This window comes from Pristis pectinata, chromosome 21 (assembly GCF_009764475.1).
Source record: "Pristis pectinata isolate sPriPec2 chromosome 21, sPriPec2.1.pri, whole genome shotgun sequence".
In the NCBI taxonomy this organism is placed as follows: domain Eukaryota; kingdom Metazoa; phylum Chordata; class Chondrichthyes; order Rhinopristiformes; family Pristidae; genus Pristis; species Pristis pectinata.
This window is the reverse complement of record NC_067425.1, coordinates 15,445,996-15,468,268: the sequence shown is the minus strand read 5'-3', so window position 1 is coordinate 15,468,268 and position 22,273 is coordinate 15,445,996. Positions and strand designations below refer to the sequence as shown.

General features: G+C 40.9%; 1 protein-coding gene across 2 annotated transcripts in view; it reads left to right on the top strand.

Moving 5' to 3' along the window:
- Positions 1-295: 295 nt before the first annotated feature.
- The window catches only part of pipox (pipecolic acid oxidase), a 56,818-nt gene continuing 34,840 nt past the window's right edge, over positions 296-22,273 (top strand). Inside the window, exons 1-3 of one of the 2 annotated variants that reach the window (XM_052035559.1) lie at positions 296-409; positions 10,720-10,868; positions 20,074-20,287. In XM_052035559.1, coding sequence (XP_051891519.1) covers positions 302-409; positions 10,720-10,868; positions 20,074-20,287 — 471 coding nt within the window. In that variant the 5' untranslated portion in view covers positions 296-301. The remainder of the gene's footprint in view (positions 410-10,719; positions 10,869-20,073; positions 20,288-22,273) is intronic. The other variant, XM_052035560.1, reaches the window with a different exon arrangement.

Here is a 22,273-nt window from a genome sequence, read left to right as displayed (position 1 = left end):
GTAGGTGCCCATGATGTTCTCATTTTCCCTCCCGAGGATCGAGCCAGTGGTTCAGTTCCTGGCAAAGACTTGCCTATGATCCCAGAGCTTCGCCCCACTGTAAATCCCCCTGAAAACTTGCAACATAAAAGTTTTCTGCAGCAGGCTATTTCAATAGTGCATGAACACTCTTAGTTGACCGAGCTGCAGAAAAAAAAACATTGTTGCCTAAACTTTAATCAACGATTACCTTTCTAACAAGGTGACCTTTGGAAGGCACGTGATTCAGAACGGCTTTCAACAACTTTCGCTAAACTGTAAAATGGTGGTGGTGAGTGACTTTGACGCGATAGTTATTGGAGCAGGAATTCAAGGATCTTATACCGCCTATCATCTCTCTAAAAATAGCAAGACGCTGTTAATAGATCAGGTATGTGGATTCAAGTTGTTTGCAGAGGTGTGACATTCCATCCATATTAGTTCACTCAACAGTTTAGAGTGTCAAAGTGGAAATGCGTCTGTATTGGGATAATCCACCGTCGGGGGCCTAAACACGGAGATGGCAATGTTAATCTTCATTCCTAACTTCAAATGCATACACTTCTCAAGCAGTTTTTACCAAAATAAAAGTAACCTTGTATTGGCCTTTTGCCTTTCATTGCCAGAAGTAAAACTTGGTTAGTTTTAGTAGTTGTTGGGTTACACGTCTGCACTGTTGGAATCTTACTTAGCAACATTGTATTTGCATGCAGATGATCCAGTGTCTAAACTGTTTGGATAAATTGTGCCATACTGTTGGAATTCTAGTAAACTGGAGTTGTAATGTTTTGGGGAGTGGGGAGCGTGTTAAATGCTTACATGTTAAGATATGGGACACTGGTGTATGATGACATAATGGGTTAAATTCAAGATACATCACACAGGAGTGTAAGAATATGTTCCTATTCTGGGGATTCTGTTTGCACTTCTGTATATTGTTAACTTTGAATTGTGACCATGTACCTCTTTCTACTGCAAAACTTTTGGCCGCTGTGAAATCTCTTGGATAATGGGCTCTCAAACTTTCCAGTTCTTGGGGAAGTGCACATGGAAATGTGGAGGTTGTTTAGGGAGTGCTTGCATGGTGTCCTGGATAGGTTTGTCCCATTGAGGCAGGGTAAGGATGGTAGCCGTGGTTGACAAGAGACGTAGAATATCTTGTCAAGAGGATGAAAGAAGCTTACCTAAGGTTTAGAAAGCAAAGATCAGACAGGGCTCTGGAGGGTTACAAGGTAGCTAGGAGGGAGCTTAAGAATAGACTTAGAAGAGCTAGAAGGGGGCATGAGAAGGCCTTGGTGAGTAGGATTAAGAAAAACCCCAAGGCCTTCTACTTGTATGTGAAGAATAGGAGGCTGACTAGAGTTAGGGCAGATCCGATCAGGGATAAAAGAGAAAACTTGTGCCTGGAGTCGGAAGAGGTCGGGGAGGTCCTTAATGAGTATTTTGCTTCAGATTTCACCAGTGAGAGAAACCTTGACATTTGTGAGGATGGCGTACGACAGGCTGATATGCTGGAGCATATCAACGTAGAGAAAGAGAATGTGTTGGAACTTTTGAAAAACATTAGGATCGATAAGTCACTGAGGCCAGATGGGATATATCCAAGGTTATTACGGGAAGCAAGGGAAGAGATTGCTACATTTTTGGTGGTGATGATCCTTGCATCCTCTCTGGCCACAGGAGTAGTGCCAGATGATTGGAGGGTGGCAAATGTTGTTCCTTTGTTCAAGATGGGGAGTAGGGATAACCCTGGGAGTTACAGACCAGTGAGTCTTACTTCAGTGGTGGGCAAATTACTGGAGAAGATTCTTAGAGACAGGATTTATGAGCATTTGGAGAAGCATAGGCTGATTAGGGACAGTCAGCATGGCTTTGTGAGGGGCAGGTCGTGCCTCACGAGCCTGATTGAATTCTTTGAGGATGTGACAAAGCACATTGATGAAGGTAGAGCAGTGGATGTGGTGTACATGGATTTTAGTAAGGTGTTCGATAAAGTTCCTCATGGAAGGCTCTTCCAGAAAGTCAGGAAGCATGGGATCGAGGGAAACTTGGCTGTGTGGATTCAGAATTGGCTCACCCATAGAAGACAGAGGATGGTTGTAGATGGAGAGTATTCTGCCTGGAGGTGGTGTTCTGCAGGGATCTGTTCTGGGACCCCTGCTCTTTGTGATTTTTATGAATGACTTGGATAAGGATGTGGAAGGGTGGGTTAGTAAGTTTGCAGATGACACGAAGGTTGGTGGTGGTGTGGATAGTGTAGAAGGTTGCTGTAGGTTGCAATAGGACATTGATAGGATGCAGAGCTGGGCTAAGAAGTGGCAGATGGAGTTCAACCCAGAAAAGTGTGAAGTGATACACTTTGGAAGATCGAATTTGAAGGCAGAATGCCAGATTAATGGCAGCACTCTTAACAGTTGGAGGAACAGAGGGATCATGGGGTCCACGTCTGTAGATCCCTCAATGTTGCCATGCAAGTTGATAGGGTTGTTAAGAAGGTGTATGGTGTGTTGGCCTTATTGAGTTCAAGAGCCACAAGCTCTATAAAACTCTGGTTAGATCACATCGCCTCATTATAGGAAGGATGTGGAAATGGAAGCTTTAGAGAGGGTGCAGAGGAGATTTACCAGGATGCTGCCTGGATTAGAGAGCATGTCTTATGAGGATAGATTGAGTGAGCTAGGGCTTTTCTCTTTGGGGAGAAGGAGGATGAGAGGTGACTTGATAGAGGTGTACAAGATGATAAGAGGCATAGATCGAGTGGACGGTCAGAGACTTTTCCCCAGGGCGACAATGGCTAACATGAGGGGACATAATTTTAAGGGGATTTGAGGAAGTATAGGGGATGTCGGAGGTATGTTTTTTACACAGAGAGTGGTGGGTGCATGGAATGCACTGCTGGCAGAGGTGTTGGAGGCAGATACATTAGGGACATTTAAGAGACTCTTAGATAGGCACATGAATGATAGAAAAATGGAAGGCTATGTGGGAGGAAAGAGTTAGATAGGTCTTAGAGCAGGATAAAATGTCGGCACAACACCGTGGGCTGAAGTGCCTGTCCTGTGCTGTATTGTTCTACGTTCTTTTGAAAGAGCTATGTGTGTAACCAATACATGTCAAAATTTCTCATTTTTTTAAATATCATCCTTGGCTTTGAAGGTATTAACCTCCTTTGAGATATTTAGGAGTGTGTCCATGATTGTGTTCATTCAGATCCACGCCCAACTTTTGAAGGTTCTTCAACCCCCAGGGTATGATACAACCAGAAATACAACTAATCATGAGAGAGAAGGCAGGGCCACAGGTCTGGAACAGATGACAGAATCAGGTTTATTATCACTGACATACCTCGTGAAATTTGTTGTTTTGCGGCAGCAGTACTATGCAAGAGGAAAATTACTATAAATTACAAAAATAAATAATGCAAAAGAGGAATAATGAGGTAGTGTTCATGGATTGTTCAGAAATCTGATGGTGGAGGGGAAGAAGCCATTCCTGAAACGTTGAGTGTGGGTCTTTAGGTTCCTGTACCACCTCCTCGATGGTAGTAACATGAAGAGTGCATGTCCCAGATGGTGAGGGTCCTTGATGATGGATGCCGCCTTCTTGAGGCATCGCCTCTTAAAGATGTCCTCAGTGACGGGGTGGGTTGTGCGCGTGATGGAGCTGGCTGAGTCCACAATCTTCTGCAGCCTCTTTCGATCCTGCACATTGGAGCCTCCATACCAGGCGGTGATGTAACGAGTCAGAATGCTCTCCATTGTATATCTGTAGAAATTTGCAAGAGTCTTTGGTGACATACCAAATCTCCTCAAACTCCTAATGAAGTAGAGCTGCTGATGAGCCTTCTTCGCGATTGCATCAATGTGTTGGGCCCAAGATAGATCCCATGAGATGTTGATGCCCAGGAACTTGAAGCTGCTCACCCTTTCCACCGCTGACCCCTCAATGAGGATGGTGCATGTTCTCCCGACTTTACCTTCTATAAGTCCACAATCAGTTCCTTGGTCTTGCTGACGTTGAGTGCAAGGTTGTTGTTGTGACACCCCTCAACCAGCTGACCTATCTCACTCTTAAACGCCTCCTCATCGGTGAACGGGGCAGAATCATAACAACCTCTGAAATAAGAGCAGGAAATGTGGTGGTTCAGACAGCATGTGTGGAGTCAGAAGGCATTGACTTTAAACCTCTGTACCACCTCCCATCTTAATAGGTACTGTGTAATCTGATACATGTTTGTAGCATTTTCTGTTTTAACTTCAGATTTTTCACCATCCGCAGAATTTTACTTTTTACTTCAGAACACTGAGCACAACTCATTCTGAGTCCATATTGACCCAGACCCTGCAATTCCATTTGCCTCAAGCCACTGGAGTCTGATGACTGACCTCCCCAACATTGCCTTGCTCCATCTTGTACCTTTTCTATCTTATTGGAGTAAGTCTGATCAATAATTCAAAGCTAACTTACTGAAAGCCACAGTAATGTTTGGCTTCTATTTAGAAGCCACGTTCCTCCCTTGTAAACTTCTTTGTTCAGGTTCCTTTCTCGTGCTCTCTGAGTGTTTCTACTCTGCCAAGAATTCAGTGTTTCAGAGACAGGCAAATTTAAAGGCAATCATTAAGCCAGCATTGACTCTTTGTACATTGGTTTATAAAGCTCTCAAATAACAATTGATTCGAAGAAATTCACTAAAAACAATGACAAAAAACCTTTGGCAAAACTGAATAATAATTGTACTGTATCATCAGAGAGTAAGTGATTGTAAAGCCTTGGCCCATATTCACAGCTCATTTAATCCTCTAATCCCATTCAATGGGCCAAAAGCAATGTCCAAGGTAGTGCCACTCTCAGTGGATGGAGAACAATACTTTGCTTAATTTAAGTAAGTGCAGCACAAGGTTCAAATGAAGCTGGTTTTTTTTTGCAAACTACCGTTTTAGGCAGCTAAACAGGCCAGCTGGAGTTAGTGCCAGAAAGCCTGCATCACTGGGATATCAGTGCCGGTGGTATTCAAGGTCACCTTTAGCCTAAATGTACCTTCCAGCTTGGGAATCAACTGTGGTGTCAGTTATTGCATGTTTGTTAAAGCATCATCAGCATAGGCACTACCTTCATTATCTTTAACGTGAAACAACAATAGCAGCATAGCATGGCTGTCCACTATGGCTGCATGCACAGCTGCATTTCCCAAAACATATGGATCAATGTGATATCCATGTGGTAATTGTTTGGGAGCCAGGAGGTAGAATGTGGATAAAGGATATCAGTGCTACTTCCATACAATCTGTTCTGGGGTTCTGTGCTAAGTTCTATCTGTGTTGGTTTACCTAAACTATGTCCTTTCAGAATTTTGATCCAATTTATTGTGCATCCTAATTTCATGCCATTTGTAGGTCTGGATATTTAGCCCTATTCCTTCATTTTTTTTCCTTGTATGTCAATGACAAGGGTGAAAGAATAGAGCTAAATATCCAGATCTACAAATGGCACTAAATTAGGATGCACAATAAGTTGGATCAAAGTTCTGAAAGGACATGGGCTAGGTAAACAAGCACGGATAGAACTTAGCATAGGAAGCATGAGGCTATTCATTTGGTGTCCAAATGAAGTAAATATCTACATTGCCTTGATGGAAAAAGACAAGGTAGCCTGTAAACCTTTGGGAGAATAAGAGAAGACGCCCTTGCTGAATCACTGGAAGTGCTGGCCAACATTTCTTCCTTGCTTACAGTGTCAATAAATATCATATGGAATGCTGCCACCAAGATGGAGTGAAGCAGTGCATATGAGTATCAGGATGCTTTTTGTCACTTTACTATTCTGCAGTGAGTGTGTTAGTAAGGAGGCAAAAAGGATTGTCCATCTGATTGGATTTCCAAGTGGCCAACGTTTTGTCACTTTACTATTCTGCAGTGAGTGTGTTAGTAAGGAGGCAAAAAGGATTGTCCATCTGATTGGATTTCCAAGTGGCCAACGTTAGGACCATTGCTTCAGTCAGGAACTAGGTGACATCCTAATGACCTCCTTTAACCCGGGCTCCCCAAGGCATAATTGGCCAGGATTCTGTTTTTCAGCCCCGCCTGCACTGGTATCTTCACTTCTCCAAATAAGGGCATGATCCAAACATTTCCAGTGCTAGTCAATGCCATCCTCACTTCCCTGGGTTAAGATGTTGTCAGGCTTTAAGAACGTTTGCTTTGTATATGCTTTTTTTTGCATGGCCATAACATTTACCCTCTTGCTGCTTGTCCTCTAGACAAAGGGACACCATTTTCAGCAACCATTTTGATTATTGAGCACAGGAGAAAAAGGAAAAGTTTGGCAAATTATGAATATTGCAACTTCTTACATTTGAATAGTAGTTTCAGAATCAATTAGGGTACATAATTCAGCCAAGTGCTTTAATTAACCTTTTACTAAGTTCTATCATAAAATGTGCTGAAACATCCATAGGATCAAGGGGATTTGCCAGTAAAAGCACTTTAAGAATTAACACAACACCTTTTAATCTTTTAAACTTGTTTGACTGAACTGTCTGTCAGTTTTTTCTTAGCTTGCACACACAACATTTTCCTATGAAGACCAGAGCGAGCAGGCAGTTTGCCTGTTTACTGGCATCTGCCAATGTCAGGCCGTCACCAGTTAGTAAAGTGGGACAGATATGCCTGAAGGTGACTCATTATCTACCTCAGCAGATTCCTCATAACAGCATGGCTAAAACTTGGACCCATCACTTGCAAAATCAGCAGCACCAATTCATGGCTTCTCAGTCCACGGTTAAACTCTCACTGTGAATTTAATGCAACTGATTACCTCAACAATGTAAAACAAAATGTCTTTCTATGTTGTCCCTGATGAAAATATTTACACATTTGAATCTACTTTTAAAGTAATATGATGACTCTCCTGCACAATTAATATTATTGCACTAAAAATAGTAATTCATTTTCCAATTTCACAACAAACAAGAGCACCTGCAATGACATTGCATGCTGATACAAACTTGTTACTCATTAGGTTTTATTCTAAATTGCTACTATAATCCTAAACGCTGCTCCAAAACCAAATTTAGTCTTTATCAGGTTTTTTAATGTTAGGATGTTTAATCACCAAAGAACATTGGTTAAATCAGCCTACTTTTGTTTAGAACTAAGACTTAGAAGGATATTATTTTTCATGTACACAGATCAGCTTCATTTAACAAAAAATTCTTGGTTTCATGTCAGTGAATTCTCATAAGCCATTATATCCTTCAGAAGGTTCTTGTCAAAGGTCACAATCTGTCATCAATGTTTAATCTCGGTTGCATAAAAATCAGGAGGATCTAACCTAAAATCAAATTGTGCCTCTGGAACATTTTGATCCAGTCACATGGAAATGTCCACGTGCAAACTACAAACAGATCCTTTGCTTTTGAAGAGACTGAGAGGGCACAGCAGTCTGTAAATTTATGACTACTTTGTCATGTTGAGTTCATAGATGGATGCAAAAGAGAAAATATTCTCTAAATTAACACACATCTTTAACCTACTTAAGGGAAGTGGGAAAATGTTACATCCTTGTCATGCCACATATTTACTGGTTCTGATATGTACTGGCTGGAGATGATGCTTGAAGAAAACTGGCAAAACTTAAAGGGTCCATAATCAAAATGCACACGGTGTGAGAATTCGTATTTCACTTATTAAAAATTGTCAGCTCTTGCAAGATGACAAGCAGCAGATAGTACAGTAAAACTCTGTTAATCCACCACGCTCAGGACTTTAGTGCTGGACTAACAGATTTTCCAGTCTGTTGGACGTTATTTTTATTAAAACTCCAACGCACTTTTAATTCACTTTTTAAAAGATGCTTTGCAGTAAATTAGTAACTTTTCCAGTGAACCCAGTAGGTTTCAAGGGAGCATGGCCAACAAGATATAGGAGCAGAATTAGGCCATTTGGCCCATCGAGTTCCAAGCATGGCTTTTTTTTGCTTTTTTTAATCCCATTCTCCCACCTTCTCCCCTTATCCCCTTTACCAATCAAGAACCCATCAATCTCTGCTTTAAATACACCCAATGACTTGGTCTCCATGGCCCTATGTGGCAACAAATTCTACAGATTCACCACCCTCTGGCTGAAGAAATTCCTCCTCTTCTCAGTTCCAAAGGGACATCCCTTTATTCTGAGGCTGTGCCCTCGGATCCTGGACTCTCCTGCTAATGGAAACATCCTCTCCACATCCGCTCCATTCAGGCCTTTCATTATTTGATAGGTCTCAATGAGATCCTCCCTCATCCCTTTTGAACTCCATCAAGTATAGGCCCATAAGCCTTTCATTCCTGGGATTGTTGTTGTGAACCTCCTCTGGAACACCTCCAGGGCCAGCACGTCTTTCCTTAGATACAGGGCCCAAAACTGCTCACAATATTCCCAATGCAGTCTGACAAATGACTTGTAAAGCCTCAGCAGTACATCCTTGCTTTTATCTTCTAGTTCTCTCAAAATAAATGCTAATATTGCATTTGCCTTCCTTACTACCTACTCAATCTGCAAGTTAACCTTGAGGGATTACTGAACTAGGACTACTGAACCCCTTTGCACCTCTGATTTCTGAATTTTCTCCTCATTTATTCTTCCTGCCAAAGTGCATAATCCCACACTTCCCTACACTGTATTCTATCTGCCACTTCTTTGCCCATTCTCCCAACCTGTCCAGGTCCTTCTGCAGACTCCCTGCCTCTGCAACACTACCTGTCCTTCCACCTATCTTGGTTTTATCTGCAAAATTGGTCAAAATGCCATCAGTTCCTTTATCCAGATCATTAATGTATAAAGTGAAATGTTACGGCCCCAACACTGACCCCTGTGGAACTCCACTAGTCACCAGCAGCCATCCCTTTATCCCCACTCTCTGACTTCTGCCTGTCAGCCAGTCTTCTATCCATGCTAGTACCTTGCCTCTAACACTATGGGCTCTTGTTCAGCAGTTTCATGTGCAGCAGCTTGTCAAAGGCCTTCTGAAAATCCAAGTAAATGATGTCCACTGACTCTCCTTTTGTCTAACCAGCTTGTTACCTCTTGAAAGAGCTCCCACAGATTTGTCAGGCAAGATCTCCCCTTAACGAAACCATGCTGACTTCGCCCTATTATATCCTGTACTTCCAAGTACACCTAAATTTCATTCTTAATAATGGACTCTGAAATCTCACCAGTCTCTGAGGTCAGGCTAATCGGCTTATAATCTCCTGTCTTTTGCCTCCCTCCCTTCTTAAACAGGGGTGTTATATTTGCAGTTTTCCAGTCCTCTGGGACCCTCTCTGACCCCAGTGATTCTTGAAAGATCACTCCTAATGCCTCCCACAATCTCTTCAGCTACATCTTTCAGAACCCGCTGAGTGTAAAGGGAGTGTGGGAACCAGGGCCCCGACGACTGGACAGCAAGCACTACTCGGTGATCACATGCTGTACCATCGCTATTTCCGGATAGCGGATTATTGGTTTTACTGTGTACAAGGACATAGGAAACAGAAGCAGGAGGAGGCCATTTGGCTCCTCATGCCTGCTCCATTCAGTCAGATCATGGCCGATCTTTTACTTCAGTGTCACTTTCTTGCACTAACCTCTTATCCTTTGATACCCGTAATATCTAAACCTATTAGTCTTCCTTTGTCTTGTATCGACTTGCTGGCTGAGTCTCCCCAGCCCTCTTTAAGTAGAGAATTCCAAAGATACTTTGTCCAATCTGTGAAGAAATTTCTTCTTTGTCCTGAATGATTGACCCCTTATTTTGAGACTATGACCTCTGTTTCCAGAAATCTCAGCCACGGGAAACATCAACTCCAGATCTGCCCTCTCAACCTCATAAGAATTTTATTTTTCAAAGAGATCATCTCTCATTTTTCTAAACCCAGGAGTGTATAGGCCACGTCTGCTCAGTCTCTCCTCTGACAAACCAATGAACCTTCAGTGCATTCCTTGATGGCAAGCATATCCTCCCTTGGATAGAGAGATCAGACCTAAGTGCAATTTTCCAGATGCCATCTCACTAAGTATCTGTTTAATTAGACTAAGATGTCTGTACGCTTGTACTCAAATCCTCTGGCAGTAACAGCCAGTGCACTATTTGCCTTCCTTACTGTTTGTTGTACCTGCATGTTAACTTTCGCTAATTCATGTACATGGATACCAATGGTTTTCAATCTCTCCCCATTTTAAAAATTATCTGCATTTCTATTTTAAGGGGTTGAAATTAATTTCTTAAGGTTTGACAATATTCTGTTGGAAAATTAACTGGCTTAGTTTTAAGCAAACAGGTGCTCGTTACTCTGTCTATCCTCCTCGGGATGACCGGATGTCCTATTAATTGGTAGCCACAAATCTAGTAATGCAGAATTTGTCAATTTAATTTGCAGACAGAAAAGTCCTTGGAGAGTGACCGTGTAACATAGACAGTTTTGTTCTACCCTGCCCTATTTTAAAAATAAGTCAATAAGTCAACTTCACTTTCATGCTTGACTAGGCAAAGTGCAGCTTCTTTTTAATTCTCTATAGCATGTGTAGAGGCTGTATCCTATGAATGATAGATTAACCCATCAACTAATTTCACATGTAACCTGCGATCACTGTCAAATTGAGTTAGAAGTGTCTATTTTCTCCTTTGTTCTGATACCTTTTTAACGCTAATCTTCATTCTTTTGAAATCTCTATATGCTTTCAGTTTGCCTTGCCTCATTCTCGTGGAAGTTCTCATGGGCAGACACGAATAATTCGGAAAGCTTATTCCAAGACTTGTTATACACACATGATGACTGAATGCTACCAGCTCTGGAAGCAACTGGAAGCTGAAGCCAACGTTGAACTATTCAGGTAAATTAGCACCCAAGCATCCCAGATTAGGGATTCACTTTGAAATTCTTGGCTAAAGTCAACAAGAAAAATGATTTTAAAATAAACAGAGGCTCAGTGATTTTATAAATGAAAGAGTTAGCATGCAATGTGCTGAGTATTTCCAGTGTCCGGTTTCTATTTTGGATTTCCTGCATCAGCAATGATTTTGCCCTTGATTCTATAAAAGCAGACGTGTTCAATATCCAATTCCAATTTTACACAATGTCTTCCTGCTGTCGGACTTCCGTGCATCAGCTGAAAAAATGTATCCTAAATAGGAGCAGGTTGGGGGTAACTTTTCAGCATTTACCATGTGATGTTTAACACATGCATGTTGTCAGACCTTGGAAGACTCCATCACTGACTGGAACATTCCACATTATGGTCAGCTCAGTGCTTTGTAAGTTCCAACAGAGGAACTGAAATGTTTCAGTCAATGGATAGAGTATCGAGCAGAGCAATTTTATGGAGGGAGGATGGTTGAGTAGAGATCATAGAGGAAATAAAGAAAAATTGGCATTTCCTATCTCAAGCTGAAACAGTCCACAACCATTTGGGAGCCAGAGCTCTGTTCGAAGTCTGAGGCTCAGATTGCCAGAACCATATACTTTTCCTGCATTGACTCCTTGCAGGAAAACAAAATATATTTTCTTTTCAAAAGAAAAACTTATCATTTATTAAAATAAATCTGCTACTTTAAAGCATAGTTGCTCTTGACAATGAGACATTAGAAAGGTACAGCCTAGTGATTTATATTCATTCAATATAATGCTTTAAATACATTCAGCAGCAGCTTCTTCTCCTGTGTTTTTAGCTAGCAGTCTGATCTACTGGGATTTTCTGAGCTGTTTTAAAGTTAGGGCTGTTTCCCCTGAGGAATATAGATTGCATTAGTCTTGGGTAGGTTCCAGTCATCCCTACTCAGTCAGACGCTACTGTTTGGTCCAAGTTATTTATAGTTAATCTGTTTCTATGAGTTATTTACCTTGCTATGTTTATACAACAACGCTTTAAACAGTGCAGTCAGTAAAAATAACTGATGAATATTTCTGTAAAATGCTTGGAATGTCCCAAATTATCGTGTGCCAACATCCCTTATCAATTATTGTGAACTGCAGATTCAATTTAAGTAACTCCTTGTAAAAAAAAAACTTGCATTGGTTACAAATTGTAAATTCATTCATTTTTGACCTATGTCACTTAATTGCTCTTCCTCAAACAGTAAATGATAGTAATAGTTCGCATTCTAACTAATCTGCAATTGAAAGCATTAATCAAATCCAAATATCAGTTCTTGCTAAGAAATACATTTTTCATAAACTAACAGTCAAGGCTATTATTTAGTTGGACGAAAATCCAATGTGAATACTCACTATCAATAGTTTATTGATATTTTTTTGGTTTGTGTTTATCCAAAGTGGCTTTCTCATTTAAAGAATGACTTTCACAAGACTTGAATGGAGATTAAAGTGCTCTTCATACAGAACCCTCACTCCTTCAGCAGTGAATGGTCACCTGTGTTATCTCTCAACAACAGGTACCCTCGCACTGATACCAATGGAAGACCCCTTGACATAACTGCTGGTGTTGCAAAGACGCTACAAAATGAACTTGGGGTTGTTGTGGTAATGAGCTGCACCACTGGCATTGTTCAATTTCCCCCAGTTAATTAAGTTTTCCTTCTATTGCATTGTTCAGTTTTTCTCTTTCAAAATTATGCGTGCAGATTTTCTATGACTGGAGCAGTTTGGTTTAGTGAGTACAGAGAAATGTGAAGGCCTTAACGTTAATCTGATTTACTTGAATTTCATTTATTAAACTCTGAAATCCAGTTTTCAACTCCTAGATAAAGGACTACAACCAAAATCCTACTGATTGGCCCAAAATGAGTTTACAGTAGCTGCCTTTAAGCCCTATAGCCCCACCATCCAGCTGTCGTAATCCATTTGGAAGACAACACCTTGGATTTTGGCAGTCAAGTACCCTTCCTGTTTTTAAGGGGATTTAAAAAGAAAATACTTCAGTTCCACAATATTCTTGAAAGCCCAGAAGGTACAAAATAATTCACTTAGTATGAAGCAGATCTGTATTAAAAAAAAGATAGAGGAAGGTCTTGGAAGCTGATTTGAACCATCCTTCCTCACCACTTCACAATCCATAAGCCTGAATTTCAGCACACAAAGGCCACCCAATCCAGAGGCGAGAGCACCTAATTTAACTTGTCTCCCAATGACATTGGTGAACACATTCTATTCTAACCCCGGGTCCAAGCATGGCCAGCTAGTTTCCTGTCTCAGGCAAATGAATTATCTTGAAAGAAATTTCTTTAACTGAGTTAGGGGGAAGTAGGAATTCTTCTTCTAGCTCTTGATCTTCCTTGACCCCTTCCAGTTTTGGACTAACCCCAAGCCATCGTTCTCCCAATATTGGTTCTGTCGAGCTGTGCAATTGTATTTGGTTGAATTGTGACTAATTCTGTGGATCTTCCACAGAAGCCTCAACATCTCCACCCACCCCCTCCCTACCTGCCAATGGTGACATGACTTGTGCTGACTGCAGACTGCACATTGTTGCAATGCGAAGTCAATGCCTGGCCCTTGTTATTCTTACAATGGTAACAATTCACTATCCAACAAATCTTCATCCGACCATTAATCACATACCAGATGTCAATTCTTGATGAGCAGACATTTTCTATTAAGTTAACAGCTGAGGCCAGTATTTAATTGGGTGAAAGTCCATATGGATTCTCACTTTATTGATGCAGTATTTGTTGTAAATGGCTTTTTTTTAATTAAAATATCCCAGGCCTCATGTGATTTATCAACTGCTTCAGTACCAACACCCCCGAATCCCACCTCGAGTTGGATTGTGCCGATTTGGCCAATCCCTGTTTTGCAGGCTGCTTTATTTTGTTCCCCAATGTCCATTCTAGGAAGGGTTGATGTTGTTTCGTATTCTGTTGCCATTTGCTGCTCATCAGTACTGGAAGTGGATGCCTGGGAAGTGGAATAGATGGGGTAATGCACAGCTGCATTGAAGTTTCACACAGGACGTTCACTAACATCTGCTACAGGAAGGCAGCCATATCCAATGTCAGAATCATATTGCTAAAGTAGTAAAATTCTTTCCCACTACTAAAAATGTTTAATTCCCCAACACAAATGGTTTCATATTTTTGCCAGTGGTGGTGAATGAACGTTTCCTTTAAATGGAGAAACACAATTTCCTTACTGTGATCTCAGTCAGGTTGTTTTCTACCTTCTAGTACCTATTGTTGTCAGGCATTAGTTTAAGGGATCCCTGGCGTCTACAGCTATGATGTCATCAAGCTGGCTGAGGATCTAGTCACATCAAGAAACAATCACAGATGGGAAACCTTTTAATTAACTTTCAATTAACATCAAACTGAGTGGTAACTAAAGATTTGAAAATATTTGTAATTAAAGTAAACTTTACTCAACTCTTTTAAAGCTCATTGGCTCGGTGCCTTTTTTGTTTAGGCATTGAAACAACATTGAGGGTCACTTTAACATTGGTTCTGAAAGTCACACAAGAAGGCCAACTCCAGTGGTGAAGTCCACAGAACAATGTTGTCATGTTTCCCTGTGGAGTGCTGTGCTGAAACTGCCATTGTGGGTTTCAACACTATGTTCTCTACTGAAGTGTTAATAGTTCTCGGCATGTAGCCCAGCAGGTGTGATCTTTGCAGCCAGCTCTTGTCACAATGGAAGTCACACTCTTTGAGCTGCAGGGGAATGTTACTATTGAAGGCATGATTGCTGCAATAACGGGAGGAGTGGGTGGTGGTGAGAGTGCTCCCAAGGGGTCAGGGGGATCTGGGTAGTGTAGTGAAGAATAGTGCCCAGAGAAGGCCTGTTCTTTGACGGCCATGGAGAACTTCCAAGGCTGCAGTGTAGTAAGAGGTGGTGAAGGAGATTTCTGTTGGGACATAAGCATAGTCTATGAATGCCTACATTTTGGAGCAGCCTGCAATGGAGGTAAATTCGTGTGCCTGCTCTGCCAGCTCCTGTGGGCTGCAGGAAGAGCTGAAGCCTTCTGTCCTCAAGGATAGAGTTTGGGTGACCTCTTTAATGCAGCAATGGCAGGTACATAGAACTGTACAGCACAGGAATAGGGCCTTCGGCCCACAATGTCTGTGCTGAACACGATGTCAAATTAAACTAAATCTATTCTTGCTCGTGATCCATATCCCTCTATTCCCTGCATATCCATGTGCCTATCTAAATGCCTTTTAAACACCACTGCTCTGTCTGCTTCCACCACTAACCTTGGCAGCTCGTTCCAGGCACCAAGCAATCTCTGCAAAATAAAGCCAAACTTCCCCTACACATCTCCTTTAAACTTTTCCCCTCTCACCTTAAATGCATGTCCTCTAATATTTGGCATTTCTACCCTTAGAAAAAGGTTCTGACTGTCTACCCTATCAATGCCTCTCATAATTTTATAAATTTCTATCAGGTCTCCCTTCAGTTCTGAAGAAAACAGTCTAAGTTTGTCCAACCTCTCCTGTTTGTTAATGCCCTCCTAAGCCAGGCAGCATCCCAGTAAACCTCTTCTGCACATTTCCAAAGCTTCCACATCCTGTAATGGGGTGCCAAGGATTGTACACAATACTCCAAGTGTGGCCTAACCAAAATTTTGTATAGCTGCAACATAAGTTCATGACTCTTGTACTCAGTGCCCTGACCAATGAAGGCAAGCATGCCATATGCCTTCTTTACCACCCTATCTACTTTCAGGGATGTATGGACTTGGACCTCAAGATCCCTCAGCACATCAATTCCGTTAAGGATCCTGCCTTTAACTGTATACTTTCCCTCGACTGCATCAGGTTGGGATAATTCTGAGGTGAGGGAACCAGGAATGAATGTGACCATGATCTCTGTGGACAAAGCTGTCAAGGTACAGGTAAAGTTATATTTGAGGTTGTAGGAAGTGACTGATCTCCCTGAGGGCAAACAATACAGTCTGAGTTTTCGCTCTTTTAAATAGTACAGTGTCAGGTGTTAGGAAAAGCTAGTTGCTTGTCATTTTTCAGACCAGTGAGGCTGAAGATCTTGCAGCAGATAAATTTTGTAAGTTGCACTATTGACGTCATTTGGTGGAGTTTAACATTGGGAGAAAGGGAAGTGCAAGGCAGAATGATAATCCAGCCTAAAAATTCAGTGATAAGCGCACCAAGAAATGTGTGCACAATTGCTGCGTTACAGGTTCACCTAATTTTGGTCAACTGGAGTCATGTGTAAGAATTTCTAGCCTGTTATATTTTGAATAATTCATGCAAAGAAACTACAGCAATCATTCATAATATTATTGTTTTTAGTGCAAGATATTTTCCAAACCGTTATGTCGGTTTGGTATGTCATTAGGTGTATTCTTTGGTATGCCATTATTACTCTCCTGGAACAAAACATAACATTTTCATGATGTTTACCGTGGGAAAAATTAATCTCAAACCCAAATTCAGGTCAGTGCAAGTGATTTCGGATTGATTACAGTGGAGGAAGCTACATAGCTAGTGTAGACACGGTTGATCTCCCAGAGTAACACCAGGAATTTCATATTAAATTATATGTACAAAAACCTCAAAGTTGCTGCAGTAGTGCTGAGTAACAGAGGCGAGGACTGTTATTTTTCCCATTGTTGTTGCACACAACACCTGGGCCATTGACCAAAGTTAAAGGGGACATGTTTGGATATGAAGCCATTCTATGCATGGCTGTTAGGGTTGATTTATCCTTGCCAAAGAGTGTAATTAGCAGTTGGTGGATGAGTTGCACATTGCAAAACCACTTGAAATTTCCTTTCCATTGAGTTCATCATTCAAGAACATTGGTATGTCAGCTCCACATGGTGTTAAAACCATCATTTTACACCAGTAATAAAAATGAAATGCACACCGTGTCTGATGATTCTTCCATGAATTTCTGGCTTTCACCCAGCTAGTGAACCCTTAATTTCAGAACTTCCCTCTCTCTGTGCTTCTCTTGAGAAATGCCAATTAGTGCTATTAATAGATCTATACTTTTCAATCTTCCATCTTTGCTGGTGTGAATTATAAAAGTTTTCATTCAGCTTCCTTGGAAATCTGTACCACAGGTTCAATATTCAATCTCAAACTGATTGGAATCAGTCTGCCATGCCCTAGTAATACAGTAACCAGTCTTTATTTGTATTATCAGCAGTTTTCCATTCATCACGACTTAAGTTCTGTTTTTAAACCATGCTGTGGTGTTTCTGGTACACTTTGTAAGTTGAACAGTTGCTATCAACAACTGTTCAACTTGCAAAGATAAGCCCGCAAAGGCTGTGGAATCTTAAGAGCTAATTGTGTTTGACTTGAGTTTTTTGTTTAGTTATCAGAGGGTGGATGTAACTGAGGCCAGTGTAACTGATCTTGTGGATGTGGCTTGCAAAAGGTGTTTGATACAGAGCTGCATGTTAGGCTTGATGTCACAATTGAAGTCTGTAGGATTACAAGGCTCTACAACAATGAGGATACAGACTTAGCTAAGGGATAGAACACAAGGGACCAGAACCCAAGTCGGGTCAGGTTTATACTTTTTTGCAAAGGTCAGTTTGCCAGTAAAGAAGGTGTGGATCCAAAATGGTGCAACCACATCCCCAGCTTTCCAAAATAAAAGTGTTAAATGGGGTCGGGAAAATGGGAATCATTTTTTCCATGATATGATACTGAGTTGCAACATTTCTTCTGTTTCTTCCTTTGTCCCTCTCAAAAAATCTTTATTTTTCTTTCTTGTCCTTATATTTTCTCAGCAGATCATAAATTTCTCCCCTTGACTCTCTCCTTGTATCTTCTGTTCATGGTCTTCTCTGTTCCTATCTGTACAATTGGACCAGTGTTCTTAGTAATGTTCAGGGCACCTTCTCAGTTCCCAGCTGTAAGCCATTCACTGATTTCCACCTTTGGTCACAAGAAATGTGCGTTTTCATTCATCATCAGAAATTCACACCATCGGTTTATAAAATGCTGCATTTAATGGTACCTCCCTATTCTGCAATATGGAAGAAACTATTTTAACAACTTGGCCCCATTTGAACACATTGAGTATTATTGACTTTTGTTAACAACCTCTTGAGCCTTTACTGTCATCCCTTAATCAGCAGCAGTGGGGAGAATGGTGACCCAGAGTAAAACTGTACATGGTTACTTGGCATGGAAGGAGAGTCTTCTATTTTAACATGTAGTCTAAGGGAGTGTGTCCAAAATCCCTTGGAACTATTTTTTTCAATGAAGGGAAGTCTAGTTATATTACAATGTTGTTGCAAAATGGGTCTTGTTTATTGACCAAAGCAGAACTGATGCTGAAGCAATGCAGATCATTCACCTACTTGCTCGAACATAGGAGGTCATGGTGAAGGCTCGAATTTATTTGAGAGTGGGGAGAATCATAATTTCATTTAATTTAAACATCGAGTCAGAATTGAGACTGTGAATACTAAAGCATGCTTTACTCAGCACCACCTCTTCCCACTCCCATGCCCAAACAACGTATTTTAGCTAAATTGTAAATAAAAATATTGTGTAGAAATCAATGGATATTTTGAGGGATTTGTTGCAGAAGTTTCAAATTGTTTTGCCTTGAAATTTATTATAATCCAAATTCAAAATGTTAGACTGTTTCCCACATTAAGGTTATAATCTACATTTATTGTATGTTCTAGTTCTATGTCACAATGTGGAGTAAGTCTGAAGTGTAATTAAAATAATATTATCACTGAGCTTTCACGTAAACCTCCCAAACAGTCCTTCCATGGTCTCTGGCCATTTCATGTGACAGTTTGCTGTTTGCACCTTTTTGCTATCTCCTTCTACTCTTTGCTTCCCAACATTTTCTCAAGGCCAAGAATCTTTCTACCAAATATCTGGCTGGATGGTTTATATATTAAATCTTACCACCTTCCTGCTTCTGTTCTGACATCTTCACAGAGGGAGAGATGGATGCTGTGTCAGGGAATTGCTCATAGCACCATCAATATAAATCTACTTTAAAGAACAGCGTAGATATCCGGATATATTTTTCTTCCCACTGTGATAAAGCATTCCACTGCCATTGGCTATTCAGCCAAGAGCCAGAGAGAAGCTTCTCTGGTGTTGTTATTTTAACAAGGCAAAGATTCAATCTTGGCTGTTCTTCACCAGAGGTGTTACTAGATCAATAAGTTATGGTATAAGACCCAGTTCAGGGGCAGATCATTGGGCTTCCCTGATCTGTAGCTAGATAAAACAGCCTATGGCTGAGCTGTACAGAAATAAGGTAAAGAATATGGACAGCACAATGGGTAGCATCTGTGGCGAGAGAAATAAAATTAATGTTTTAGATCGATGACCTGTCATTAATTCTGATTTTAAAAGGTCATCTGCCTGAAACATTAACCCTTTTCTACAGATGCTGTCACTTTCTGGATTTATTTTGGATTTTCAGCATCTGCAGTGTTTTGGCTTTGACTTGAAACCAGGTTCTATCCCTTAGCCTAGGCTGTTATGTGAATTGCATTGATGGGGGCCGTGAAATTTGCGTCTGGATTGGATGGGGAAATTCTACTAGGGTTCCCCCCTTGAGGTCTTGTGCGAGACCTCTGCTGGAAGGGCAAGAGGACACTGGATGAGAATTGGATCACCTTGGCTGGAGATCCAATTGAATAGTTTACAGGCACTCGTTACAGAGCCATAAACATAACTTGTTACCGCTGGAGCAACAAACAATCCGCTGGAGTGGGATTGTTTGAGCAACAAACAATCCACAATCAGTGGGTCGAGCACCATCTGTGGGAAGAAAGGAATTGTTGATGTTTTGGGTCAAAACCCTGCATCAGGACTCGTCGGCATTTCAGGTCGAAACCTTGCATCAGGATCTCGACCTGAAACGGCAACAATTCCTTTCTTCCCACAGATGTTGCTCGACCCCCTGAGATCCTCCAGCAGATCTTGTTGCTCCAGATTCCAGTATCTGCAGTCTCTTGTGTCTCCATTGTTACCACTGGAGTTGGGTACCCATGAACGAATGTAATCTTGTTCTCCAGCAACCACCGACGACACCTGGAAAGAGAAAGGGAGGGAAAGCAAGTGGTAGGAAATAGGGTAAAAAGTATCAATGAGTGATTCTACAATAATGTGATTAACCTTGTCTGTTTGCAGGCAAACAGGGTTATTGGTTCTAGGTCAAGAAGAGGACCCAGATTTTCAATGCGTGAAGTCAACATTGGTTGACAACAAAGTCCCCATGATGACATTAACATCTGCAGATTTTTCAACGAGATTTCCAGCCATAAGGCTTCCAAAAGAAGTTTCTGCCATTCTCGATGAAACAGCTGGAATCTTGTACGCGGATCGAGCATTGAAAACTCTACAGGTAACGCGAGAGAAAGAAAAGGCAGGACTTGCATGGTACCATTTGTGACTGCAGGACATCCCAAAATGCTTTGCAGCCAAAGAAACTATCAGAAGTGCAATTGGTGTTGTAAACCTGTAATTATGCCTGTCAATTTGTGAACAGCAAGAACACCAGACAAGTCTACCCCATTCTGCAAAATAGTGTCCTAGGATCTCAATTTAGTGTCTCATTCAAAAAAATGGCAGTCTATTATTCCCTCTGTACTACACTAGAACATATGTACTCAAGATTTTGATCTTCATCCATTCTTTCATTTGGGAGATTAAACTATTATTCTTAGCAACCATTCAGCAAAGCCTTGTGCTTCATACTCACTTACAACTGCAAGAAGTCCTTTGGTCATAATAGAAAGAAACTTGCAGTTATACAGCAGTTTTCACAAGCGAGGTTCATCTCAAAAGTGCTTCACTGCTACAATATGGGAAAGTAGTGAATTTGCATATAGGAAGCTCCTATCAGCAGCATCAAATGTGTTTGTGATGAGATGTTGTTCTTTGTTCGAAATGAAATCTGTTACAAAATTGAACAAGAGCAAACTCCATTTATATGACTTCTTTAATGTGGCCAAATATGCTTCGCAAGAGCATTACTGAACATAAAAGTATGTATTAGGGCAAATGACCAAAAGCTTGAGAAAGAGAGTTTTTAAAGAATATTTTAGATAAGAATAAAGAGGTAGAGTGGCAGAGAGGTTTAGTGATGGAATTCTGGAGCTTTGTACTTTGGCAGCTGAAGCCTATGAGCTGTTGTAATAACTGTTGTAATAAGCTGTTGTAATCTATAAGTGCTGGATGAGCTGATGATATTACAGAGATGGGGGCAAGACCACAGAAGGATTTGAAAACAAGGATGAGAATTTTCAAGTTGAGGCATTGGTCAACAAGGAGCCAGTGTTGGTCGGCAAGCACCAGACTTTGGGGCTTTGTGGTTATTGCTTGGTAAAGTGGGGGACGTGCCCAGTTTGATTTTTTTTTTGTGATGGAGCTGCAAATACAAAGAGTTTGCAACAGATAATGTCACTTGGGAGATGCAACAGCTGCTACTGGTACAGGTTTTTAAGATCTGGAATAACTGAAATGAGTGTTCTTGAATTTTATTTTTAATTAATAGAGCAAGAATAAGTGTTTGGAAGTTTGCTAATAAATCTGGTGATTGTCATGGGATAAATTACCATGTCTTGTGAATTTCATAGACTGCAGTTTGTCCTTGTAAACAATATAAACAGAGAAAGTGGTTGAGGCAGGTACAATAGTATCGCTTGAGAAGCACTTGGATAGGTACATGGAGGGGTGGGGCTTGGAGGGATATGGGCCGAAATCAGGAAATTGAGACTAGTTGGGTGGGCACCATGGTCAGCATGGACTGGTCGGGCCGAAGGGCCTGTATCCATGCTATATTGCTGTATGACTCCATGAATAACAACTGAAATGTGAAGAAGTTGATGAATATTTTGAGTGCATTATAATGTTGGATGCCCACAAAGTTTGTCAAACCATTATCCATGGTTAAGTTTTTGGTACATTTGATCAACTGAGGAAACTTTCCTTTTGAATCGTCATCTGTATTTCAAGGTTTGCATACTTTTTGCTCTTGGAACAGGCTCTCAAACTTAAAAAGCCATGACAACCTCAAGACTGGTGTGCACATCACTATAAAATGTTCAAGATCTAACTGTTGTGGCTCATTAAAATTGTCTTGTTAAACTAGTAATCCTTCAAAAAAATTTTAACAGAATTTTAAAACAAGAATTTGTCTCTGAAAAGCAGTTATAGTGGAAACCACAGTGGTTGTAAGGCAGTCAATCCAAATTGTACTTCTGAAAGTCTCTCTCTGCTTGGAACCTTTTAACAGCTACAATTGTACACTCTTGGTCTGGAAAAGCTTTCCTTGCAATGATGGCCGTCTTAGACAGGGGAAAGGATAAAGAATAATGGAGAACCATCT